The sequence below is a fragment of the Puma concolor genome, chromosome C2, assembly GCF_028749965.1.
Source record: "Puma concolor isolate L17-30 chromosome C2, mPumCon1.1.hap2, whole genome shotgun sequence".
Lineage (NCBI taxonomy): Eukaryota > Metazoa > Chordata > Mammalia > Carnivora > Felidae > Puma > Puma concolor.
The window spans coordinates 145,342,075-145,370,003 of NC_141675.1; the positions used below are offsets into that span (position 1 = coordinate 145,342,075).

At 41.2% G+C, this 27,929-nt stretch overlaps 1 protein-coding gene and 1 pseudogene across 6 annotated transcripts in view; one reads left to right on the forward strand and one right to left on the reverse strand.

Annotated features, from left to right (window-relative positions):
- The window catches only part of GRIK1 (glutamate ionotropic receptor kainate type subunit 1), a 375,649-nt gene extending 368,349 nt beyond the window's left edge, over positions 1–7,300 (reverse strand). For 3 of the 6 annotated variants that reach the window (XM_086675821.1, XM_086675820.1, XM_086675823.1), the window contains exon 1: positions 7,087–7,300. In XM_086675821.1, coding sequence (XP_086531947.1) covers positions 7,087–7,204 — 118 coding nt within the window. In that variant the 5' untranslated portion in view covers positions 7,205–7,300. The remainder of the gene's footprint in view (positions 1–7,086) is intronic. The other 3 variants (XM_086675824.1, XM_086675822.1, XM_086675825.1) reach the window with 1 other exon arrangement.
- LOC147577577 (uncharacterized) lies at positions 7,259–23,829 on the forward strand (annotated as a pseudogene).
- Positions 23,830–27,929: the final 4,100 nt, after the last annotated feature.

A 27,929-nucleotide genomic window follows, 5' to 3' on the forward strand; every position in this document is an offset into this window, starting at 1 on the left:
TTTCACTATTGTAGAGTGTTTCTGTGAGATTGATTTGTGGTCAGTAGGAGTATACTCTTCATTTAATCAATGTCCTTGCCTCTTAATTCCACTTTCTAACTAATTTTACATTGTATTTAATAAATATGTTAACATAGCATTAGACAAAATTAGATGCTTTAAAAAAAACCTTAAAATTTTTTATAAGAACAAAAAGAATAAACTATCATTTAAGTGATTTGGGGAAGTTAAAGATTTTTATTTTTTAGTAGTTCATAAATAACATAGATACAAAATCAAATATTTTTACCTGTTTGTTTGTTTTATCCTCCAGGATAAACCATTTTTCCATTTGATTTATTATTACTAATACTATAATGTTGATGTAATAAGATTACAGGTTTTTCCAATTTGATATGACAGCTTGATCTCAGCAGTAAATCAAGACAAACTTACAAAGTTTTTGTAGCTGGTATACATTTCTTTTTACTTTAAAAAGAAATTTTCATTTCTCCATGAAAATTGATCATTGAAAAAAATCAGATATGCATTTAAAAAGAAATAAGTAGATTGAACTTTAAATAAAGATAGACTTTTAATTTACTACAGATTATAGTCTTGGAAAATATATTATAAATTTAGTATTTTTCCATTTAAAACCATGTTAAAAAGTAAGTGTAGTGAAAAAAATCAGGAAAATTGTCCCATATCACATTTTGCAGTAATAAAAATAACATACCTTTCAGGATAGGTAATGTGGTTTTAAAAATGTTTTCAATATAATAAAGAACAACAAGTATCCAAACATTTAGATGTAAAATTGACCCTTGAACTACACGGGTTTGAACTACGTGAATCTACTTATATGCAGATTTTCCCCATAAACACAGTATAGTACTATAAATGTATGTTCTCTTATTATTTTCTTAATAAGCTTACTTTATTAGACTAGCTTACTTTATTATAAGGATACAGGGTGTAATACATATGACTACAAAATCTAAACTCGTCAACTGTTTATGTTTTCCGTCCGGCTTCTGGCTTACAGTAAGCAATTAGTAGATAAGTTTTGGGGGAATCAAAAGCTACGTGAGGATTTCCAACCACCCAGTGGTCGTTGCCCCTAACCTCTTGTTCAAAGATCAATTTTACAATTTAAGCTTTGTAAAAAAGTTCTGAAGTAGAGTGGACAGCATTTTAGTTAGACCTGAAGAAGCACTAGGTGTGCGGTCATGTGAGTTATGTCCGCATTGAAAATTTCAGCGATTGTATTGGCCAGTGTTTCCTCAGATACGTTCTGAGAACAGATATGTTCAGTGAGACATTAATAGCTGTGATTCAAGTTAAGAGTCCTCTGATAAGGAAAATGTACGAAACGCTGGAGTCAAAAAAAAAAAAAAAAAGAAAAGAAAAGAAACAGGTTTCTTCGTGCAGAATCACAAAAAGCTTTTAATATAAACTTGTCTCCTGAATCTCTAAAGGACAGCATTTCTCCACACTTAGCCACACAAATAAATTATTTTACAGCACAAAATTCCTTCCCTGTTCATTAACAGGGAGAAAGAAGGGGAAGTGCTTTGGTCAACTCTACCATATGACGTTCATTTTACATACGATGTCACATTTCATTTTTGCCACAAACCCATGAGTCTGTGGTTGTTTCTGCTTCTCTATCTAACAAAACAGCCCCCTCCTCAACATTCTCCCCACATTAGCAATCTTTTCAAGGTCAGCCAATTAGGAAAAGGCAGTTAGGAAAGAGAGTTCCTTTCTACCTGGAAGTCTCCAGTCTTTCTTCTAGGAGAAACAACTTCTGGAAAATTCTAGAACATAGATGATATTTTCTACATTATATGGTTATCAGTGGAACAACAGAAGGGTATTAAGAGGCTATGGGAAATCACCACCACCAGACTATCTCCATCAATTCTCCCTCAAAACCATTTCGATGAAGTGAACAATCTGATTATAAATGGTGTGTTTTCTAGGCTTTCCCTCCAACTGGATTGCCTTCCTTAACCCCCTCTTAAAGAGAAGTTATGGAGAATCAAATAACAATGCCAACTTTTCTCTTTGCTAACTGCCTACAATATACTCAAATATAAATTACTTTAACTTTGATTGATGTGGTTATCCCTGAGTCACTGAGAGTAACAGCTCACCTATGTTTGATCTCAGCTTAAATGGTTATATAACTGCACAGATAAGTCCATACACAATACAACATACTTTAATGCAAGGAGCTTGAAACTTGAGATCAGAATAGCTAGCTTCAAGTTCTGGACTTTCTAGTAACCAGCACTTGAACTTAGGCAAAGTTACCAAGTCATGGTCTTCTCATCAAAAACTGGTGATCAGAAACCATACAGGAAAGGCAGCTACAGTTCAGGTTTATGTAGGATAAACACTGGGCTTGTAAAATTAATATTACGGAAAAGAGGAATCATGCAGATAAAACAATATGGTAAGAGGTCTGCATGTGTGCACAAATATGTTCATATCAGCCAGTCTCTTTTCATCATGCTCTCAGACCATTTCTCTCTCAGATTTTTCAGGGACCAATGGAGTTCTCAAGTTGATGTTAGGAACACTCTCTGTCAGGGTGAAATCGACCTCAGGCCAAACAGATCTCCCTAAGAGCTTCTGTTCTAGGTTTGGCAGAATGAACCCACTCTGTCCTCTGGGCCTTTGTGGGCTTGAACTTATTCTATGTTGACAATTCCTTTCATATGATAAATCGATGGCACAAGATTAATTGAAAACTCTTCGAGAGTAACATTTGGAATTAAGTAAAACGTGTCTGCATTGAAGTCCTAATGAAAAACTTCAGCGGTTACATACAGCATACACCATCAGAATACATGCTTCCAGGGGGAGGTGTGTTTATCTGTTTTGTTCACTGTTGTGCACACGGCCTCTATCTAGAATTATGTCTGGCCCATGGTAGAGGAATAAGCACATAGTGAAGATCTGCTGAGTGAAGAATGAATATTAAAAGAAGGAAGGAATTCTTGGCTAATGAATGAGGTTGTGAGTTTTCTACACTCACAAGCAAAAACACAAATATACATGAAGCAAAGTTTGGAACTTTGGGCCTCCTTAGGGGTAAATATTAAAAAAATGATGTTATGGCCAACTTGATAATTAAAATCCATTTAGATCTGTCTTAAGGAAATAAAATCATCTGGACAACTATATTGTCATTTAACTTTCCATGCTATCGATATAAATTCCCACAATATTTCTCTTTATTTACCATATTTGATTACATAATAGTAATATAGTTTTTAGTGGTTTGTTTGCATATCACAAAAATTGTTTCTTTGATCCCCTCCCTATGAAACAGGAAAGGCGGACAGCATTACTGCTAATTCAGAGGGGTGATCTGGACTCGGAAATATTAAATGTGTAATAAAAAATATAACACATTTACTATTGAGTCTGTTCAGAAAGAGAATGACAATAATAATAATAATGTAAAAATAAAACCACAAAACAATTATAATGCAATTAATGTATGCATATACTGCTGAGAGCACTTTTATATTCTGTTTTTTGTACTCTTATTAACGTCACTATGAGGTTGCAATTGTTTAATGGGATTTTTCAGATACAAAATGTAGGCCTGGTGAGATTGAACAACTCTGGCTGACATAGCCATTGAGTCCTGGAGCGGGGACCCAAACTTGTGCTTTGTGACAACGAATCGTGTCAGAAAGCCTGGTTCCCACCACTTAACTCTCAACTCTATGCTTTCACCCCCACCTCTTTGACTGTGTATGTTGACATGATATGTAAAAATATAGTATATAAATATTTCTTTCTGTTATGATTATTATTACAAGTACGATGCATCTGTCCAAGAAATTTTTTCCTTTCCTTTCCTTTCCTTTCCTTTCCTTTCCTTTCCTTTCCTTTCCTTTCCTTTCCTTTCTTTCTTTTCTTCTTTTTTCTATTTTCAACTAATGGAGGTGTGCCATTGTCAACTAAGGTCATCCAGACCCTGCTGTAACTATTAGGTACAGGTTGGTTGGCCATGTGATTCTGAAGCTCAAGTGTGTGTGTGTGTGTGTGTGTGTGTGTGTGTGTGGCGGGGGGGGGGTGGTTAGATACACAGAGATTAACTGGTTGTTAACATACACCATATGTATACAGAGAAGAAAGGATGATCCAGCATCCCCTAGGGAATTCCCAGCAGCTAACCATATTTCCCTTCGATGCAGGTTGCTGGGCAACCTCTGGAGGGTAGTGGTAATGTTTGGGGAACCTACATCCCATTGGACCCCCTTCATGTCTCTAATCTGTGACATGAGGTTGTAAACTTTACAAAGGATAGCCACAGTATGTGTGATAACCATGCCTATGTGCATACTAAATGACCTCGTTAATATTTAGCAGGCATGAATTTTATCTTAAAGTTTATACCTTTCATTCATTTTCCTCAATAGCTGAAATTTAAGCAGACACTCACAAGAAAAGTAGACCACCAATTAATTTATTGAAGCATTCAAATGCCTTTTCATATACGCACAGTGCAAGGCGCCTAACATTAATGGTCTACTTTGGATATGTTAAGTTACTGGAAAACACGGAAGTCAATAATCAAGAGCCCCTTTTTGTTGGTTGGTTGGTTGGATGGTTTGTGGTTTGTAGGAAAGAGAAAAAGGATAAGAGATAAAAAAAAAAAAAGAACACATTTTAATTCTTCTCTTTGCTTGCCCCCTACCTGCTCCCCACACACTTTACACACTTGCTTAGTCCCTAACTCCTTTGATATTTTGTATTCCGTGTTGGACTTGGCTGACATAAGAAACTCCCTGTAGAGAGGCAGGTTGCCTCTGAGCTAAGGCTGGTTTCCATGGTGCTGAAATGTCCACTTAAAAGTAAGCACAGTCCTGAGGTACATACACGTAGTGCTTACACCAACCACAGGTCACTCAGAGCCAGAAGGAGTAAGACATTTGTACTGCACATAAACAGCATCAGGCCATGCAATTTTACTTTATTTCAGCTCCCATTTGGAAAAAGGAAATCGCATTATCCTGTACCATATATTTTAAGGTCAGTGAATCATGTTGGGTTGTTCTCACTTTGAAAACCACTTTTAAATGGATGAGTGTAATTGCTTGTAAATACTCAGATCTGTGAACAAATATGTTTTAAAACATCCTTTTCCACCCCTTCTGGGAATTCCTTTAGATTTGGGGAATGCAGGGGAGGAAAATGCTACCTTAAGTTTGTTATACAGGAAGGAGGGCTATTGGCTGCAATAGCCTGTTCTAGTATGTCAAGATTTCCCTCTCTCTCTCTCTCTCTCTCACACTTTTTAGATTTGTCTCCTTTAAAATATATAAGGTATAAGCAAAACACCAATTAAGTTATTAGGTGTTGGAAATTGTAACGCATTCATCGTTTATTTAGTATTGTTCAAAGAAATTTTGTTATTGGATTGTGGAGGGCTGATTGCATCCATGGTGGGGGGGGGGGGACAGGATATTAAGGCTACAACATACTTCAGGTGAAGGGTATTTTAGATACAAGTAGTATTTTCTTTTTGTACAATGAATGCTTTAGAACTCTTTTAATGGACAGTCTAAATTATCCAAAAATGCACATTATCATTATCTGTAATCTAGAAAAATATATCTGCAGTAAAAATTAGTATTAGGGATCTTTTTTGAAAATTAGATCCCACATGTCTGGAGAAAATGCATTTCATAGTAGTAAATTTCTATATATATATATTTTAACAAAATAGTCATGTTGAGTGACAAGAACTAGTTTCTGAATCTTTGGAAAGAGGTTTGCTAATTGCAGGCCAGCATCAGTAAAGTTATTGAGAAATTTCAGCTGCTCAGGGGCCTCGCTGGGTGGAATGCTCTACACTATTCCGTGCACATCCTGCAGATCCTGTGGGTTCCTGGAAAGGGTGTGAATTAGAAACCCTTAGAACTCAGGACTTCACTCTTGCTACCTCCAGTGGGAGACTGGAAAAGCTGGGAGGCCCATGTGGTGTCTCAGCTTCACCTGTGGCTCTCTGTGTGTGTGTCTAAGAGGCATAGCTGATTGGGGAAGGAGGAGGGCAAGCTGAGACTAAGGGAATAGAGATTGGGTTTAGTCTGGAAGGGAGAACATTAAAGGCAAAGAGGTTTTTCACCCCCCACCTCCACCCTAACAGCCTAGAAATCGCTCAGTGTCTCCACTACACCGCGGTGGGCGCTGTGCCTGTAGGTATAGGAATCCACACCCTAGCAAAGTACCCACCCCCTTCCAATGTCTTTGCCTTTTGCTCTTTTTTAGGCTGCCCCAGGGCTCCTACACTCAGCCTCCCAGTCTCTTTTTATCCCACCTGAGAACGAAGTCCAGAGTCTTCCAGGGAGTTATTTTGACGGGGGACTGGACCATTCTCAGTGGCCCGCAGGCGTGGCATGGGGATCAAATGGGGCGCTTAGGTGCCTGCTCCTGGTGTTGGCTGACTGTTCTCTCCCCTCCTTGAACTCTCGGCCACAGAGCCAGATCCGGGCTCTGCCCCGCACTGGTGGAACCCTCCAGACTTTGGAGGCTCCATGTAGAAGAACGCAACTTGGGGACGAAAACTTGGAAGCTCGGGGTTAGCCGGCTGTGGGAAGTCCCCGCGGTCCCCACATTTTACTCTTGAGATACGGACATGCCTTTGACTACCCGGCGCCCGGGTTGCCAGGGACCCGGGCTGCGCATCTGGACCGCCCGACGGCCACCCAGACGGCCGGAGAGCGCATCTCCGCGCCCGAAGCAACTGGCTGCAGCCGCGCGCGACCCCGCGCCCGGAGTGGGGTGCCCGCCCCGGAGAGCCTGGCCCCCTGCACTCCTGCCCGCGTTCCCGAAGCCCGGATTGAAAAAACCCGCCAACCGTCCCTGGCGGGGAAGCCCGGCACTCCCCGGGAGGGCAGCAGTGACGCGGCTTCCCCTTTCCCGGAGCCTCCCGTGCGCGCTGCCCTCGCCACCCCCGGGCTCTGCCCCTGCGCCGGCGCGCGCAGCCACCCCGGGACCCGCTGCCCTCGCGCCGGCCCAGGGAGCCGCCGCGTCCCGCGAGCCGGCGGCCCGGAGCGCTCCCCGGGGCTCACTCACCGATCCTGAGTACTTGCGGGGCGGTCTGGGGGAGGACGCAGCAGAGGAAATAGAGGAGCGCCCAGCCGGTGTCCCTGGTCCGGAGCCCGGGCTGGGCGAGGAGTGCACGGCTCTCCATCTTCTCGGCTTCTTAATTCCTGCCGAGCCCCAGCCGCGGCCGCACGCCCGCCAGATGCAGCGCGCCCGGGCCGGCTCCCTGCCTCATCCTCCCTGGGATGCTCGGCGGCGGCACCCCTGAGCGCTCCCCCCACCCCCCCACCCCGGAGAGATTTCGAGGGCGCGGGCGTGGGAACGCGGAGCTGGCTGGCGACGCGGGGCTCGCTCGGGGCTCCTCGCTTCAGCCGCTAGCCCAGCACCGCTGCTGCTCCTCCTTCGTGGGCCGCGGACGGCGGAGGACCGGCGCGCTTCTGCTCCCGGAGCCCAGAGACCAGCTGGGGAAAGTTGATGTCCCAATTTGCGGGCACGTCTTCCTCATTCGTCCTCCGGTCCGATGGAGAGTGGCGGGGGGCGGGGGACGGGGGGCGGGGGTTAGGGGGGGTAGGGGGAGGAGGCAGCCAGAGAAGGAGAGGAAACGGGGAACGAAGGCGGAGGAGGATGGAGAGAGGGGACTGGGTGAGTTGGTGCAGGGGCTCTGAGCAGGCAGGATGGGCTCCAGCAGGTTAACTGGGATCGGAGCCACGCTCTTGCCTCTCTCAGTCCTTGCTTTCCTCCTCCCCTCGCTGGCCCCACCCTTGATTTACTGCCCGCCCCAACACCAGCGATCCAGACACTCACGCGCGCGCACACACACACACACACGCACGCAGTCTTCCCTTGCCCTCAACTTTGCGCTGTGCTGCTTGGAAAGTCGATTGAGCGTTACATAGTCGAGACCGAGAAAATCTTATCTACTGGCCGGAACCGAGGCAGTTTCCGCCGTGCGCTGTGAGTGGTAGAAAGGCCTTCTTGGTAGTGTCCCTGCGCGCCCGTTAGGGGGTCGTGGGGATGCCCAACTAGGACTCTTCCCATCACTAGATGGAGAATCGCCTTCTCGGACGCGAGTATCTCAGAGAATAGCAGAGCTGCTGTTTTAACTCCGGCGAGGATGAAGAGGAAGGAGAAGAAGGGGGGGGGGGTGCCTCCCGTACTCTGAGATTAGAGTGGCTTCTTTCCTATTCAGACCGGAGATAATCTCTTGTAAAATTGCTTCGCTTCCATTTACAGATGCAGAACTGCGAAAGGGGCAGATTCCAGCGCCCCTCCTTTTCTTGATTTCTTTTGACTGCCACGTTCGAACGCTGGAAGACAGTCTATTTTAGCAATGTAGGTTTGGAGACTATTTCTCGTAGAAGGACAAGGACAGTTCCCTGGGGAAATCATCAGCATTTGATCATTTTGGCTTAATTTCCTTTGAGCTTTCTGGGGAATGTTCTATATAAATGTTTGCTGGCTGTGCATTAACATTCATAGAGATTTTTTTTTCCTAAGTATGGATTTTGGAGGACTGACCTAAACGGAGTCAGTCTATCTGAAAAACATGTCCACAGACATACCAACCTAGAATAGGAAAGAAGTACAAAACAGACCTAATGTATCTTAAGGTGCATTCATTCATTCATTCATTCACCCAATACCTGAGTATCTTGTATGTGGTGTCAGAAAGCATACTTTTTCTGGGGGGGGGGGAGAGAAAGTGAGAGAGCACAAGTAGGAGAGAGGGACAGAGGGATAGAGAGAGAGAATCTTAAGCAGGCTCCATACTCAGCCCAATACAGGGCTTCCTCCCAAGACCCTAGGATCATGACCTGAGCCAAAATCAAGAGTTAGAGGCTCAACCGATTGAGCCACCCAGGTGCCCCTAGAAACCATACCTTTTACTAAAGACCCTATAGTGGGCAAAACGCATCACCCATCCTCCAAGGTTGATTATAACCCCACTGCTGGAAGCTAGTCAGCTCCTATGTCAAGTAGTGGGATGAGAGTTGCCAAAACAGAACACATCCACAGATAAGAAGAGGGGTTCATCTAGGGGCAGCTGGGTGGCTCAGTCAATTAAGCATCAGACTTTGGCTCAGGTCATGGCCTCACTGTTCATGAGTTCAAGCCTCGTGTGGGGCTCTGTACTGACAGCTCAAGCCTGGAGCCTGCTTCAGATTCTGTATCTCCCTCTCTCTGTCTGTCCCTTCCCTGCTCACACACTCTCTCTCTCTCTCTCTTTCAAAAATAAACATTAAAAAAATTTTTAAAAGAAGAAAGGTTGATGTGGATTTAGGATTGCATCTCATGCATGGATTAATTAAACCAGGAAGTATTAGGAACATATGCTGGTTATTTTCAGAAATTTGAAGAGCTCTTATGTTAAAAGAAAGTAGTCTTAGCTTAGTTAAGTGAAAAGAAATATGAAAAATAAGAATATTGGATGGAAGTTGTAAGAAGAGTAAATTTCACCTGAATTTTTGAGGGGGGGTACTGGCCATTGCTAAGTCAGGAAAGTGTCAAACAGTGGTGTGGCCTGCTTCAGAAAGAAGTCAGACTCTCTATTCATTCAATCACTCATTGGTTCATTCAATGCATATTATGTGCCTACTTTGTGGGAGGCATTGTGTCAAGCCCCTGAGACACAGCTGGAATATGGTTGCTGCTATGATGCAACTCTTAGTAAAGAAGTATGATGAGTTACAAAAAAATGGTACTTTGGGCATAAATAAAAGGAGAAATCCAACCTCATATAGGAGTTTGGGAAGACCTTGATAAAGGAGTGATCCTTCAAAACTCTAAGAATGAGTAGGTTATACGTGATTACTAAGTGCTTCTTAGAGTGAAATAAATATAACAATTGCTAGAGGATTTATTTTGAAGCCTAAAGATTTGTGTTAAGTATGTGCAGTTGTCTGTTGTTTTCTTGCTACATCTGGTAAGGTTGCATCCCTAGATCTTGAGAAGCCAAAGTCTAGAATTAGGTCTGCTTTTGACCAAACAGGCTTTGAATCCTGCTTTTACCTAATTCTAGATTTGTAGCCTTGGTTCAATTACTTTATCTCCCTGTAGTAGAGATTGCTAATGCTTACCTATATCCATTTTTCTTCTTCCCAGGCACGTTAAAGTCTGTACCTTTCCAGTTAAGTGTAATCGTGTGATCATTTGTGAAACGAAATGCGAGTGGAAGTGGTATGTGCGTTTCTGGGTGAAAAAGAAGACAGTGAAAGACCTCACATGGCCCTTCAGCACACTCCTCTCCTGGAAGAGTAACCCTGAAAGCGACAGGATGTAGAGGACAAGATGAAAGTAGCCTGGATCCCAGAATCACATTATGAAAAGGAGGTGCTCTAAATAGTTGTCAGACCAGCAACAAACTGGCAACAAATCAGTAACAAACCAATTTTATGCCCATTAAGACTTTGAGGTCTGGGGGTGCCTGGATGGCTCACTCTCTTAAGTGTCTACCTCTTGATTTTGGCTCAGGTCATGATCTCATGGTTCATGGGATTGAACCCTGCACCAGGGTCTACACTGACAGCATGGGGTCTGCTTGGAATTCTCTGTCTCCTTCCCTCGCTGTCCCTCCCTCCCTCTCCCTCTCAAAATAAATAAATTAACTTAAAAAACAAAAGATTTTGAGGTCTGTTTGTTACTGCAACATGACCTAATCTACACTGACTGATACACCTTCTAAGACTCGATATCTTCATTTGTAAAATGAAAAAAATAATAACACGATAGGGCCATTGGAAGATTATATTAAGTACTGCTTATAATGTATTTTCCAAAGCCCTTGTTACTCAGCATGATTAGTTCATTTGTGGTAATTACTTTTTTGGTTAAAGGAATCCATACATACATTTCGAGTTTAAATATGCCTCACAGGGCAGAGACCAACTTGTCTGGTGGGAAATGTGTTAATAATAGTGATTCAATTAACAGCATGGTCATAGGATTTGGTCCAATACTATTTAAGGAAATTTTATTACTTTTATTATTTTTGTTACAGTTCCTTTTTGATTGGTAGAGCTCTTAGAAAGATTGCATTTCCTAAAATAGGTTTTTAAAGGATACGTGACACACTTAAGTTACTTTTCTGTATCATTTGTAAAATTCTGTAAAGCTTAAAACTGAAATTCATTTCCTTGTTAAAATGCTTCCCTTCACTGCTCATGTACACAGGCTCATGGTGTTGAGTTACTCATGACTGCTCAGCAGCTGCTGTTAATTTGTTTTGTGCTTTTGAGAAGGATTGTATTTTGTGTATATATGCGTCTAGTTATTTTTTGCTCAAAATGACTACGTTAATCACTTTTGATTCACATTTTTATAGTGCCCTCTTGAGAATAAAAATGCCCCATTGAATGCAAACTGTCTTTTCCCCATTCCCCAAACATTAAGCTTAAATCAATATAGTGTGGTTAATAATGGGCAGAAGAGTGGTGAACAACATTGTGCTTCCTATGAGAGCTGATGGCATACTTAGATATTAATCTATTTAAAATTACTTAATTTTTAGAAGATAATTAGATACAACAAAAGAAGATAACTAGATACAAAGAAAAATAGCTTAAAATAAACTGAGGAACCCAGATGTTTTATAACTGTGCTTTCAAGATGTAGTGAGTATACTTGAGTGTACTTATGTTACCCAGGGCACTGAAAGTAAAAGGCTTTTAGAACCTCCTAGGAATGAGTAGCTGATTTAGGATCAACGTCCTCATTTGTAGCTATTTCTTTGTCTATATGTTTTCCCTCGGCGATGTTGTGTGTTTCCAAGACGTTAAATGCCTGTCAGCCAAAGATTCCCAAATTGTATCTTGTGCTCAGATCTTGCCTCTGAATTCCAGGTTCATACAGCCAATTCTAATTATTATTTCTGCCCCTGCCCCAGCTTGTCCAGCTCTTGATTCTGTGCCATAGCATTGCACCACCCCAAGTCCACTTCCAAATGTTCTCATATCCATACGCATACCACCTTCCATTGGGCTATTACAACTGGAAACTCAGGACATCATTCTTGAGTTCTCCCCGACACTTTCCCTATATCCAGTTCATTTGCATACACTATATTGGTTTTACTTCCAAAACATTTCTTGAATCTTTTTCTCTGCAGCTCCTTGGCTACCATACTCGCCTGGGTGACCTCAACCTCAAAACTTGTGATATTTGGGCCAGAAAATTATTTGTCGTGGAGGCTGTCCTGTGCATTGCAGGATGTTTCACAAGTTCCCTGGACTCTATCCACTAGATGTCAGTAGTACCTTCCTCCCAAGTTGTAACAAACAAAAAATGTCTACAGACATTGCCAAATGTCTTCTGAAGTACAAAATCACCCCAGATGGGGACTATTGTACTAGTCCAAATCACCATGATCCCCCTTCTGGTCTGTTATGGTAGACTCTTGTCGCTCTCCCCACATTGCCTCTTTTGCTTGTTTGGTTTTCTTTTTATGCTTATTTATGTTTGAGAGAGAGAGAGAGAGAGAGAGCACAAGCAGGGGAGGGGCAGAGAGAGAGGAGACACAGAATCTGAAGTAGGTTCCAGGCTCTGAGATGTCAACGCAGAGCCCGACACGGGGCTTGAAGCCACGAACCGTGAGATCATGACCTGAGCTGAAGTCGGTGCTTAATCTTCTGAGTCACCCAGATTCACCCCCACATTTGCCTCTCTCTATCCATTCTATGTATCTTATCTAAATTAGCTGCTCCCATTAATTTCCCTTACAATGGCCTCCTTAGTTCCCTCATGGTCGGGACCAACTGTTTATTTACTTATTATAAACTCGATGATGGCAGACTACTCTTTTTTACGTAAAACGATAGCACCTTGCACTTGCCTAGCACTTAGGGGGAACTTGATAAATGCTCATTAAATGAATGAATGAATGAATGAATGAATTGGTATCTCATAAGCCATACAACCTGCAATCCCTAAGTGCATATTTGTAAGATTGAACTGAATAATGAGACAAATTTCTCTTTTGGTTTCTTTCAAAGCTCCTACGTGGATCAGTTTATGCTTAGTGTTACATTTAGGATGTTAATGTAGCGCACTTGCCTAGCAAAACTGGAATATAACCTTACATGTGTTTCTTCAAATTTCAGTAAAATGCAAAACGGAGTAAGGGTTTCTTTTAACATTTCATTTTTTAGTACCTTGGCTATCATTACACACACCTGAACAGTTTTACTACGGTTTTTATACTAACACCAGCCCATCTGTGAAAGCACTGTGGAAAGCAACTCTAGTGAAATTTCTGGAAGGAAAACAAAAATATCTTATTTATTCATATTTTTATATCTTATTGTAACAACCTGAGAGTATAATGAAATTCAGTCAGGTGTAAGGTCTGAACCAAAATTGGTCTTTTGTTACCTCCATACATAAGTGAGATTCCTCTAGGGATAAAGAAGAAAAGATCCAGGTTGGGTACTCAGTTGTCAGCAGACCTGGGTTCCAACCCTCACCTGATCACTAATCACATCTCGCTCTTGGTCAAGCAACACAACCTCCTTAGGTCTCAACCAAAACATGAAGTGGGTGGGCTAATGTCTAAAAGCCAATGGGGACTAATGTTCTACATTTCTCCTTCCAGCTCTGAAATCCAATTTTTTTTTTTTCACAAAGAAGGGCTTTATAAAAGCCCTGGTCTGCTTCTAGAGCACCCACATTTTTTTACGTGGAGGTAAAATTTACATAATATTTACTATTTAAAAGTGAATAGTTCATTGACATTTAGTACCTTCACAAAGTTGTACAACTACCAACTGTATCTAGCTCTTTTTCTTCCCCCCCCCAACTCTATCTTGTTTTAATGTGTCTGGAAAGTCCTGAGTGTATATGAAAGAAGCAGTAAGGATGATTCAGAGAGACAAATAGGTATTTAGCACTAAGGACTTACAGGTTGTTGTAAGGGATTTGATTTTTAGTCTGAATGAAATGGGAAGTCACTGATGGTTTTGAAAAGAAGAGTGACTTAGAAGGCTTACGTTTTGTTTCCAGTACTATCCTAGGGGTTAGAGACACAGTGGATAGATTTGGTTCTTTCCTTCGTGGCCTATTAGTCAAGTAAACAGTTCTGCAAATAAATACAGCATTACAAATTATGTCCATGAGGATAATAATAGGTGACTTTTAAAACTTTTTCAAGTACAAAGTGTACAAATCCTAAGCACAGAGCTCAGGAATGAATTATCACAAAGTGAACACCCTCCTGTAATCAACAACCCAAACAAGAAATGAATCACTATCAGAACATTTATGGCATCTCTCAGCCACTACCCACCCCTTCCCCCCATGTCACTTCGATCTTGACTTTTCAATGGCAGAGATTAGTTTTGCCTGTTTTGAGAGTTAATACAAATACAATATATATTCTTTTGTACCTGGATTCTTTCAAATGATGGCTAGCATTTACTAAGCCCTTACTATATGCTAGGCACTACTTTTCGTGACTTACAGTTAAGAGTCACCATGAATGACCCTTTGAGGTGGTCACTAACAGTAATGCTCTCATTTTACAGAAGAAGACACTTAGTCACCCAGACAGAATGTAGGTTTCATGAAGGAAAGCAAAAGGACGTGATAGATTTGAAAAGAGGAACTTGCTTTGGAGTAGGACCTTAAGAAAGACCTAAGGAAGGAAGGAAGGAAGGAAGGAAGGTTGCCTTATAAGAGTAGCTGGCTTACTGAAGGAGAAGGAGAACTTTCTAGGCAGAGAGAAGGCTCTGTTGTGGGAAGCTCCTAACCATATAAATGTGTGTGTGCGTGTGTGTTTAATGCTTATTTATTTTTGAGAGAGGGACAGAGAGAAAGCAGGGGAGGGGCAGAGAGAGAGGGAGACACAGAATCCGAAGCAGGCTCCAGACTCTGAGCTGTCAGCACAGAGCCTGATGCGGGGCTCGAACCCACGAACTGTGAGATCATAACCTGAGCCGAAGTCAGATGCTTAACCGACTGAGCCACCCAGGTGCCCTCCAATCAAGGTGTGAAATAAGGCCTGAGGGGGCAGATGTGAGCTGGAAAGAGAGGGGCACCAGAGAAGATGAGGAATGTGAGCAGAGCTCAGATCTTTCCAACTTCTTGAACATTTGAGAAATTTTTCCCAAGGTGATAGGAAACCTTTGAGTCTGGCTTCTTCCTTTCTTACCTATACACATTAGTTACCAGTTCTTGCTTTGTAAGACGGAATCCTCACCACCAGAGCCACGTATCGCCTTTCCCTTGTGTTTGCCTCTGGCGAACCTCCCCATCCCTCCTTCCCAACCATATTGTACAGAACTTTCTTGCTTGGATCCTGTTGCCTTGGTCCTGCACTGGCCCTCACTCATGCCCACATCTTCATTTCATAAAACATTGTTCCCCAAGCTTCTCTCAGCAACTTGAATACTCTTTTCTTAATTTCTTTTTTAAATATTTATTTATTTATTCATTTTTTTGAGAGAGTGCAAGCGGGAGAGGGGCAGAGAGAGGGGAACAGAGGATCAGAAGCAGGCTCTGCGCGGAGAGCAGTGAGGCCGATGCGGGGCTTGAACTCATGAACCATGAGATCGTGACCTGAGCCAAAGTCGGACGCTCAACCTACTCGGCCACCCAGGAGCCCCAACCTTGAATATACTTGTCTTCACACTTTTCCTGATGAAGGATTATTCATGCCTCACATCTCATTACTCAGAGAGCCTTTCCTTGGATCCACAGTGAAAAATATATCCACCCATTTGATTCTTTTCTAGCACCTTGTACTTCTCTTTCTCAGCATTTGTCACCCATTTTAACGATTTACTCATCTGTTTGTGTTTCTGTGCCCTTGTAGGTTGCAAGTGCCGGGAGAGCAGGATCTCTGCGTGCAGTGTTAGGGCTCTGGGAACACTCAGTACCTTTCCCAATTCTTGCTACATAATCAGACCTCAATTCATCTGTACAAATTGATTGGGTTTGACAGCTGGGGGTGTCAAAAGGTCTGTAAGGCATGACAAGAAATCTCAGTTCAGGAAAGAAGGTATAAAATGGCATACCTTGCGCATGTAACTCATGTACGCAGAGTTTGCTAGAAGTTTGCTTTCCCGTTATGCTTTAATAATCATTATCTTCAGCAATCTCATAAACCCAAATTATTTCCGTTTTGGAATGATTAAATAAGTGCACAGAAATCTTACAGAATGTACGCTAGAGAGCTAGTAATTGCCTTTTTATTTTTTTAAGTGTTTGTTTATTTTTGAGAGAGAGAGAGAGAGAGAGAGAGAGCAAGTGGGGGAGGGGCAGAGAAGAGGGAGACACAGAATCCGAACTAGGTTCCAGGCTCTGAACTGTCAGTGCAGAGCCAGACGCAGGAGCCTTGAGATCCTGACCTGAGCTGAAGTTTGGAAGCTTAACCCACTGACCCACCCAGGTGCCCCTCTACTGATTGTCTTTGAAAAGCTGAATTGGAGCTGTTAGAACATTCTAATTTTTATTCAGCCCACCCTTCCTTATGGATTTCCGATTTACATCTCCTCACATCAAAACACACTAAGCTCCTTCATATTTAAATCATATAAATTAAACCAAGTTTCTAATTAAGACACCTTGGCTTACTTTCTCTCCTCATAATCTCCTCCTGGAAATGTCGTGTATTTTTAAACTATTAGGTTTATTTATCAAAGACATGCATGTATATACTTGGAAAAGTTAGAGTACTAAATGAAAACAATACAACAGCTTTGCAAGCTCCGCCTGTCCCACTTGTTCAGCTATTTTGTCCAGCATTTACACATCCCATATTTCTACCTAATACGCATCCCTCATCCTCGCTGGCCTCATCAGTTTGAGGTGTTATCTATCATCCTGTCACGGTGTATGAAATGTTCACCCGTTAACACCCTCCTCCCATTAGCTCTCCTTTCTCCTCTTCTTAATGTTTTAACATTTTAGATTCAATCACTATTTGGGGCTTATAGTCCCAACTCTACACAGTTGAGCATGATAGTAAGCTTCGATTACATTTTCCTCTGACTTTTTGTTTTCCCTATTTGTCTGGTTTTTCTATTCTGGTTTTTGTTTTTTATTGGTCTGATTTCTTTGTATCTTCTTTCCATAGATGCCAGTAACCTGCCTATCCAATTTTCACAAATGTTCTTGTTCTTTATTTTCCCTTGGAAACATCTTCCATGGAAACCTTCACTTCCCTGCTCTTTGTTCTGGGCTCTCTTGGCCTTCAATGTGGCTGTCATTTTGGCACTTTTCCTTCCTGTCTAGGAAGGAAATCTAGGTTATTCCTGTCTTTCCTTTCCTGGAATGTCTTCTCTGCTTTCTGGAGCTCGTGTGCCTGGAGTTTGCCAAATTGTCAGGTTTGAGAACACAGTTCTCCAGACTTCCCTCACTTCCGATACCACCCGTAGGTTTGAGGGATTCCCCAAATCACCCTCAAGCTCAATTATTCGCTAGAAAAACTCACACAACTTACGAAAAGCTATTCTACTCATGGCTATGGTTTATTATAGGGAAAGGATGTAGATTAAAATCAAAGAAGAGACACATGTGGCAGAGCCTGGGAGGGTTCCAAATGCAAAGCTTCTACTGTCCTCTCCCCATGGAGTTAGGATGTGTTACTCCCTTGGCATCAACATGTGACAATATGCATGGCATATTGCCAGTCAGGGAAGCTCACCTGAGTTCCAGTGTCATGAGTTTTTATCGAGGCTTTATAACATAGGCATGATCGGTTAGTTCGGTGATTATCCACATGGGTGAATTCACTCTCCAGATCATGTGATACCATGTAAGCCAAATCCCCCACTTCCAAATCATATGGTTGGTCTTTCTGCCATGGCCAGCCTCTACCCTAAGATTATCAGGTATGGACAGTTTCTTCCCTAAATAGAGACATGACTATTGGATGTAACACAGACGGCCTCCCCAAACCCAGGGCAAAAGCCAGATCTCTCTTTAGGCAAGGCCAGATTTTTCATTACATACATGTAGTCCTTGGTTTATTCTCTCTCTCTCTGTCCTCTCTCTCTTTATGTCTCTCTCTCTCTCTCTCTCTTTTGGTAGAACAACTGCTCAAGAAACTCTTATGTTAAATTAAAAGAGCAATAAAATATCAGAAGAGATGATGACAGCCATCTACATGGCCATCTCTTGAATTAACACTACTTTCAACAGGATGGGGGCAGGGAGGGCATCTACATGCAGGTAACTGTCCCTCCTGGAGGGAATGCCACCTTCATCATCATCTTGGAGATTCTTTTCCTCTTTTCTATATTTCATCTCTTGTGTTTTTGTTTTAGTTTTAGCTTTGAATCCTATTCATTCCTGTTCCTCTTCCTTTTCTTTCTTCTTGTTTCTTTTTCTATGTGTCTCTGTCTCTTTTTCTCTCATTTTCTCAACACATAGTCGAGTAACTTTCCTAGCAAAAGTGCTTGCAGGATCTTCTTTTCTGAAATCCTGTTTATCCAGATATTGTACTTGTTTCATTAATGCCTCTCTTTGTCAACTTCTGGGGCATTTTCTCAACTTTATATTTCAGTCATTCTATGATTTCTTTGGCTTATGTCACCATATTTTTGTATGCTGAGTGATTTTTTTTCTCTGAATTTTTAAAAATACCTTTGTTTCATAGATGCAATATCCTTTTTTTAACCCTCTGGCGGTCTTATTGGGGGGGATAATCCCCCCTAAATAGTCTCTCTTAATTTCAAGATGCTTTTTTTCTGTGTTTTTTAGACTCCAGCTTCCACAGTGGAAACGTTCTCAAATATCCTATGACTGTTCATGTTTAAGGAAAGAGGACCAGAATACTGGTTGTAATATCTGAGTAAAAGTAGGTAGGACCTTTGGGTTCTGAGCTTTGTTAAAGATTAACATGGTATGGCATGAGAGAATCTCTGATGTCAATATATTTAAGAGTTTATGAGTATGTTTAAGAGTTTTCTCTTGGGTTGATTACATTCCTAAGAGAAGACTCCTCTGGTGGCCTTTCTTTTTTTGTTTCTTTTCCTTTTTTTTCCATTTCAATTCATTTAATTTTTTAAAAATTCCAATAACACTAATGTAGAGTGTTATATTACTTTCAGGTAAGATATTTTAGGTAATGTTATATTACTTTCAGGTGTACAATACAACGTGTCAACAATTCTATATATTACTCAGTGCTTATCCTAATAATACGTGTACTCTTAATCTCCTTCAACTATTTGACCCATTCCCCTCTGGTATACATCTGTTCGTCCTCTGTATTCATGAGTCTGTTTTGTTGTTGTTGTTGCTGTTTGTCTCTTTTTTCTTTGTTGGTCTGTTTTATTTGCTAAATTCCACATACGAGTGAAATCATATGATATTTGTCTTTCTGATTGACCTATGTCACGGAGCATTGTAAGTTCTAGATTTTCATTCTTTTTTATGGCTGATTACTATTCCATTATATATATATATATATATATATATATATATATATATATATATATTGCACCTTCTTCTTTTTTTTTTCTTAAGTAGGCTCCATGACCAATGTGGGGCTTGAACTCATGACCCCAAGATCAAGAGTCAGATGCTCTACTGACTAAGTGAGCAAGGTGCTCCTCATATCTTCTTTATCCATTAATCTACTGATGGACACTTGGGTTCCTTTCCTTGGCCACTGTAAATAATGCTCCAATAAACACAAGGGTGTCTGTATCTTTTCCGCTTAGTGTTTTCATATTCTTTGGGTGAATACCCAGTAGTAGAATTACTGGATCAGAGGGCCATTCTATTTTTTAATATTTTTGACAAATCTCCATACTGTTTTCCATGGGGGCTGCACCAATTTGCACCTCCTTCTGGTGCCCTTTCTTGAGAGTACAGTCTGCCTATGGATGGGGAAGCCACTGAAAGAACACAGCTGGTCGCTTCAACTTCTGTTTGCGTCTGTGTTTTTTTAATCCTCCAATTCAGTCTGTATTTATGACTTTCAGCTCAGTCTGACATCCTCCTGTCCAGAGAGCCTCCGTTTTGACCTCTCCGGAGAATATGCCTCCCGTTTTACGTGAGGGTGGTGGGGAGAGGAAGTTATCCAGTGGTGTGGATAAAACTGCTTCTTAAACAGGCTTCCAGCAATCCTGGTTCCAGGGCCCTGGGGGGAGGGAGCACCAGGCTATCCCCTCTGAGTCAACCTACCCTGAAGAGCAGACTGGCACTTCCGTTTTGGTTTTGGCGGTGTTAGCTTAAGATGTGGCATTCTCGAGTTGGCCAGGTAGATTTCCACTCCTTCATGACTGTATTTCCGCCTGGTGCCCATTTAGCTTTAATGAGATTTCTGGATGAAACGTGTTCCATCCTTCACCTTTATCCAGAAACACTTATTTTATAACTTTTAGTCTAAATTGCAAGAACAGATGCTCTCAACACCCCACCCATACGCTCTCAGCGGTTACCTCTGCATGGGAGCGGGGCTTCCTGCAAACAGCTGTGACTCCTCCTGAGGGCTGTTTTTCTTTTCTCCTTTCTTTTCGACTTTGGAAGATTGGCCTGTGCTCAGTGCCAGAGAGTCAATGCCCTTGGAAGCAGCCGCCCTTAGTTGAGAGAACTCTGAGGTGTGTTCTACGTTTTCTCCCCACGTTCCCCAAAGGGATTCTGTTCCAAGTGCCTGCAGTGATAACCTGCTAGGAGGCGGTACATCTTTTATTGGCTTCTTGTTCCCTGTCTTATACCCCCAGTCCTTTATCGATCTTTCCTGGAATCGTGTCCCAAATTAACTCCTAACAATTAAATTCTTGTCTCTGCTTGCATCTGAGGGGACATAGAAGTATATTTCTCTAGCCATTTTTCAACATTATTTCAACATTATTTCAACATTTTTCAATAATATTTCAACAATATTTAGACGTTTGACCTACCTGGCTATTTTTTTTAAGCTGGCTCATAATTACTAGATAATGACAATTTTTGAGCGTTGGGTTATTAATCTTATCCTCAGTGTTCTGGTCCCAGCAACGTAGAGCACAGTCACAAGAATCCCGTCTGATAGTCTGTTTCTTTACGGCAAGTGATCTCCTACTTCAGGAAGCTAACGTAAACCCTCAGCGTGGGAGTCATGCATGTTGTGAGACATCACTTGATTAAAGTGTCCGGAGTTTATCCAGGGCCAGTCAGTTTTGGAAGCATCCCCAAGTCTGTGTACTAATTGCCTTTGAATCATCTGTAGCATAATAGCAAGGTGAGAGCAGGGTGACCTCAGTCATAAAAAGCCACTCACTCCCAAATGAGTGAAAACAGAAATGCATTACCTCTGTGCAACTCCTATATGTGGGGCAGATGAAGTGATCTCTAAAAGCTTGCTACATAATGAGAAGAAAACAGATAAGAGCCCAGTTCGATGGATATTTATCCCCGGTCAAGGTAAACAAGTGTCCTCCCACCACAGTCCACATTGTGGAGCTGAAAATTCGCACAGGAAGCCATATCAGTTTGTCAACTGATTCTCTGTTTCTTTCAAAATCCTCGAAGCGAAAGCCCTTTGTGAATTACTATGATAAAATTCCTGCATTCTATAAAATGACTTAGACAGGCAACTGCAAATCTTAGAGTCATATTGATTTTTGTCATTGAATAGTTCTACAATAGTCAATGGGACTATTGTTTCCCTCACAGCAGTAGATAATATCAATATTTTAACTCTCTCTGTTTTTCTTCTCTAATGACCATCAGAGACAATCGGAAGTATCACAGCCCTCTGCTCTCCAGTGGCCAAGTCATTGCGTTCTGTATCCCCTCCCCCCTTAAAAACATATTCTCCACATAAAGCAACTTTTTCTGGGGTGTCCTCTACACAACTGCCACAGACATTTGGAGCCATATGTTCCTGTCTGGTGAACACCATGAAAAAGCGGAGAAGGTCAAAGTATGGGTTACAGAGCCTCCCTCAACAGCCACGGAAAATCCTCCATGGCATGGTCCCTGCACCCCAGACAGGAGTAGAGACAGAAGTCTACCCTGGATGTTGGGGAAGGAGCCTACAAAGCACACACCGTGGCTTCGCTTTTCTCTTCTGGAATCACCTTGATGATGCCACTTCCGTGTCTGCCCATGCCTACAGAATCAGGGAAGTTCTCCTTTATGGTCTTACCCAGCTACCTCGATGGTGAGAGCCAAATGATTGAAATGAGTTCCTCACGGCTTAACCTTTCTGCTCAATGCTACACAAGGGATCTAAAATCCAGGCAGTTCCACCCCAAACCCTGAACCGTCATTTAAAACAATTTTTAAAATAGATTATATTCTTCCTAGTTGGTGAAAGAGGAAATGGAATCACTAAGAGGCATCAGTATTTTCGTTCTAAATCATAGGCTTACTCTGCTGGTCTGTAACTTCAACTACATTGTGCCTCTTCATAACTTATGGTTTTATTCATCAATCCATTGATTTACCAGTGGTTTTCTTTTTTTTTTAATATGAAATTTATTGTCAAATTGGTTTCCATACAACACCCAGTGCTCATCCCAACAGGTGCCCTCCTCAATGCCCCTCACCCACCCTCCCTTCCCTCCCACCCCCCCATCAACCCTCAGTTTGTTCTCAGTTTTTAAGAGTCTCTTATGTTTTGGCTCCCTCCCTCTCTAACCTTTTTTATTTTTTTTTATTTTCCTTCCCCTCGCCCATGAGCTTCTGGTAAGTTTCTCAGGATCCACATAAGAGTGAAAACTTATGGTATCTGTCTTTCTCTCTACCAGTGTGTTTCTATTCTGAACAAGATATGATGGCTTTCTCTTCTGAGTAATTGAGAAGACGGATATGATTCAAAAGTGAAGCAACATGTATGGTCATAAACTACTTAGTTAAATCAAATGCGTGCATTATTTCAAAGTAAAATAAAAATTAGCAATTAAGGTAGTCTTTATATTTTCTCTATCCATCTCACTCCTGAAACCACATTCTGCCCTATAATTTCAGATATTCTTGCTTGTCTTATTCATGTTTGAGGCCCAAGTTATACTCATTCAACGCTTATGAAAGGTCTTGGTTAGCTTTAGGAAGATACAGCATGAAAATCCCTAAAAAGATATTGCTGATATTTACTTATTAGTATTCTTCCATTTTCCTCATTAGAAGAAAGAAAAGAGAGAGGGAGAGACCCAAACATTTAGTAAAAGACAAGGATTATATATAACCATGTGTGAATTTAGGTCATAAAAATACAAAATGGAAGCTTTTTGTTTTGTGGTAGCAGTTTGTGGGTCCCAGAGTCATCACTGACAAAGCTGTCCAAAGTCACAAATACAGGGGCACCTGGGTGGCTCGGTCGGTTGAGCGAACGCTCAGGTCATGATCTCATGGTTCCTGAGTCCGAGCCCTGCATCGGGCTCTGTGCTGACAGCTCGGAGCCTGGAGCCTGCTGCAGATTCTGTGTCTCCCTCTCTCTCTGCCCCTCCCTCCCTCCCTCTCTCTCTCTCTCTCTCTCTCTGTCAATAAATAAATAAATAAATAAATAAAACAAAGTCACAAATACAAGTACATAGTTAGTCATGGGTGGTGTTATTGGTTTAAAATAGACTTTTATTTTGCCTTTCTTTCCTTAACCACATTCAGAATTAGAGAAAAGAGTGACAAGAACCAGCAGGAAGACAGAACAAAAAGCTAACAGAATCATGGAAGTGTTCAAACAGCCAGCTAAATGCATTGCACATCTCAGCCACAGAAATATTTCAGGTGATTCTGTTTTTGACAAAACGTGGGAACCACAGGATCTACAACACTTACAAGCAAAACTCAACAACTCTAATAATAGTTGCAGAAGTGAAAGCCAATTTGGATAAAATAAGACATTGACTCAAGTCCTCTGAGGGAAGATTTTTGAACACAAAGTTTACAACAATTTCATTTGGCCTTTTGGGGAATTACATTCCTCTCTGCACCTTGGCTGTGGATTTCTCTGCCTGGGAGAATCGTCCTGCAGTATTTCTTCTCCATCTGACCATGGGATACTTTTCTCTTGTGGGTTTTTTTTAATCACAAAATGACTAAAAGGTTATTTCATGTTCTGGCCATTGACTGAGCATGCACTCCGCGGCCCACCTTCCCTAAGAAGGCTGTGTGTAATGTTAGAGATGGGGCATAAGTGAATTCTGTGTTTCACGGGGTATGTTGCCTCACTGCCTATAACTTTTCTAATACTGTGCCCAAAAGGTAACAGATAAAAATTCAACCTTAGCATCTATCAGTTCATTCTCCAGGAAAGTAAAAGTCAGCATGGTTTGTACAGAATTAATATAAATTATTCTCTATTGTTGCCACTCATGTTACCCTGTGGTTAAAGTCCATCATCTAGCTCATATCCACATGTAATAAAAAACTGAGTAGATTGTTTTGTGTTGACACTTTTAAGAAGGGATAACATGCTTCTCCTCTCTGGGTACCAATAGCCCATTTATTGGACTTAATTTATTAATTTATTTTTTTAAGAGAGAGACAGAGAGAGAGAGAGAGAGAGAGAGAGAGAGATTCAGTGTGTGCGAGCAGGGGAGGGGAAGAAAGAGAAAGAAGTTCAAGCAGGCTCCAAGCTCAGCACAGAGCCTGATGCGGGGCTCAATCCCACGACTCCAGGATCATCACCTAACCCGAAACACAGAGTCAGACACTCAACTCACTAAGCCACCCAGGCAATGCTAGACTTAATATTTGAATCATGCTTAAGCCTATTGTTTTTCCCAAGCCAATTTTAGATGCCCTTTGTTAATTTGAAAATAATAATAAAATAAGTGAGCAAAATTTTTTTTCAAGGGTCGGATAGGAAGAGTGACAGTACAATTCTAGACATCAAGGAGTGTAGAGTATGGAGAGGGGAAAACTGAATAAGAAATGAGAAGCCTTTGTTCTGTGCCCATGTGTCTGTCGGGCAAATTGCTTTTGTTGACCTTTAGGACCGCCAACTCCTCCACTGTTAAGAAAAGGAGCTGTGACCAATGTTCCTTAAGATCCTTTCTTTTCTCATTTTCTATCCTTATTCTCCAGGCTCTTCTGCCTTGACTGTTCGCTCAGTCTCCTCATCAGCTACTCAAAATCTAACATGATCAAATTTGTGTTTTAGTAAGGTCACTATGTTCATAATGTGGGAAAGATCTGGGAAGGTTGTATGGGGTTGGAAGGGCAGATACAGGCAAGAAGTGAATGTAGTAATGCTTGAGTAAGTTGATGGGGGGGGTTATGATCTCGGGTGTGGCAATAGACAAAAGTGAATGGAATTAGAAGACATATATGGCGTTAAGCTATCCAGAAGGAGCTTTCTTATTGTATTTGGTAATTGAGGAGAAAAGAGAAGTCAAGGGTAATGCTCAAGCTTCTGGTTTGGGTAATCTGTCCAACACCAACACCCTTCTATGAGATGAGGCACACAGCAAGAGCATGAGCTTTGGGGGACAGAGATAAAAGTTTGGATGTGGGATTTGAAATCTCTTTGGGACATTGTTACCTGTTACTGTACAGACTTCACCACCACATATCTATGTCAGGATCTGGAAAAAAAATTCAAATCTAAAACTAACTTAGAAAAGCAATGCAGATTTGTATGGAAGTTTCATTGGGAAGACAGAGTTACGTATAGCATATCACATATTAACACTTCTTTAAAATCATGCTTACATATAGCTCTTTCTCTGAATCTCAGATCCTTGTTACATTTTTTTCATCATTTTCTTCCCCTCCCTTAAAAAACAAACCAACAAAAAAATAAAAAACCTCTCTCCTTTCCTCTAACCACCCTCCTTCAAAATATCCAAACTCTGCACCCTCTGTTCATGTAGATATGAATTTGGGGTGCCAGTGTTGGTCTTGGTGTTTCAGCGCATTCTGTCTCACTTACATCTCAATTTTGTTATGAAGCTTATTATATTCTTATTCATTACATATCACTCTCCTCTGTTCCTCTGTTTGAGGTTGAGCCCATCAGGGACACAGTGCCTTTTCTTTTTTTAATGTAATGACAGTCCTTAGGTTAGACTTCTATTAGGTAGGAAATACATATTTATTTAGCGGGGAAAAATCAATTATGTTTAGGTATTAGCTGATTATTTTTCCTACTATGCTCTTTTTCATGAAATTTTCCTGGACTTCCCGGGTTGAAACAATCTCTCCCATATAGGCTTCCCCCTCCCCACCAAAATTAGTTTCACCTTTTTTTTTTTTTAACTTCGATTTATCTCATGTTACATCATATGAGGGTAATTCCATACATATCGTACCCCTGCTCTGTTAATCAAAGTTTATTAGTCTTCATATTACTGACACCCATTTTCTGATTTGATTATGTCAGGTTTTCAAAAAGTATGGTTTAAGTACACTTGAAAAGGTATAAAGGAATGAATGCGTGGTCTAGTGTTAGGTCTCTGAATGATCTCTCTCCATTTTATCTCCCTCTATAAAACACCCCTAATTCTGATTGTTCATCTTGTGCTGTGCTCACCAAGTTTCACCCAGTTTGCTTGAGAACAGGGACTGTTGCCTCTCATAGTTTGTGCCCTTTCGTTTTATTTCCTACTTACCTGTTTTGCTAATGTTAATTGCTTAAGATATAGTTACCGAGAGAAACCATGCAATCACAGTCCTATGGGATATCCAATCTGCCATCTGCAAAAGGTCACCTCCATGTTTGAAAACTAGGCGCCCATAAGTAATTGAACAAAATGTATGGTATCTAAGTGAGGAAAAAGGAGCAAAAGCTATCGGAAAGACCACTGGTAGTGTCTACTGCCATAGCACATTTCATAGTCTCAGGAACATGTTTAACATCTTGCGCATGTATGTTCACGAGGAATTTTCAAAATCTCAACACTTGGTCCCACCGACCTGCATGTTTGCTTTTCAGTAATATATACATCTGAGGGCTTTCTCCTCGGAAGTAAGTGCTGTAGCAAATACATATGTCTTACACCTGCAGAGAATTTTAAGCATTTTCTTAATCTTTTAGTGAAGAAAAACTTCACTGACTTTAAAGTGCAAAACACCCCTGGAAGATTATGTGGAAATGGTTGAACTGTACCGAAGCAGGCCTTCCGCACAGAAAATAAAAAAATTCCCCTTTAATTAGAGTGACAGCAGGAATTTAGGAAGACAGAGTTTAATGTAATTAAAATTGAGAAATCATTGTTTAACAAGAGTCATGCTACATTTCTTGAAGACAACACAATGAGGATCTTTTCATTTCAGATGAGTCAATAATTTTATTTTTATATCTCTCCTGAGCCTGTTCTAATTAAAAGAGTATGGAAGATAAATTTGAGGACGTACTCTATACTTCCCTAGTCTCAACCTCAATCTTTTCCTTGGGAGGGATGTTCACAACATTAAGTTGAATTTCAAAAGAAAAAAAATGATACTTTAAAAACTAATATGAATGTGGGGAACTGAGAACATTGAGTAAGCAACAGAGAATCCAGGAATAAGGGATAGTACTTAAAGAATGAAAGATATAGCTGCTTCAATTCATTGTGTATTCACTGCTGCCTGTTGGCTTATTGACATTTTTTATTAAAGGGAAAATGTTTTCGCATGAGCATATCCTAAATCTACACGGTGTATTTAAACTGCAAGTTGTGCATTGCCATTGCATGTCAGGTTTTGTGGCTTTGATTCTCCTAATTAAGCATAAATGTAAGATTAAGGTGCTCAGTTTATTAAGCAGAGAAAACACACATAAAACGGTTGTTCTCTTCTGTGTCAGGAAGGAAAACAAAATGCTGTATTGTGTCACATGCTATATAAGAAAAAACATGTTTGAGGAGAACTAATTTGTTAACATCCTGGTGGAAAGAAGGGAGTTTCTAATTTGTTGCAGTAATTACACCTTAGATAAGGATTTAAATGTGAGTTGCCATCAGTACTGATGGCCTATGATGGAGGACGGGCGGAGTGTTGGATGTGGAATTTACTCCAAT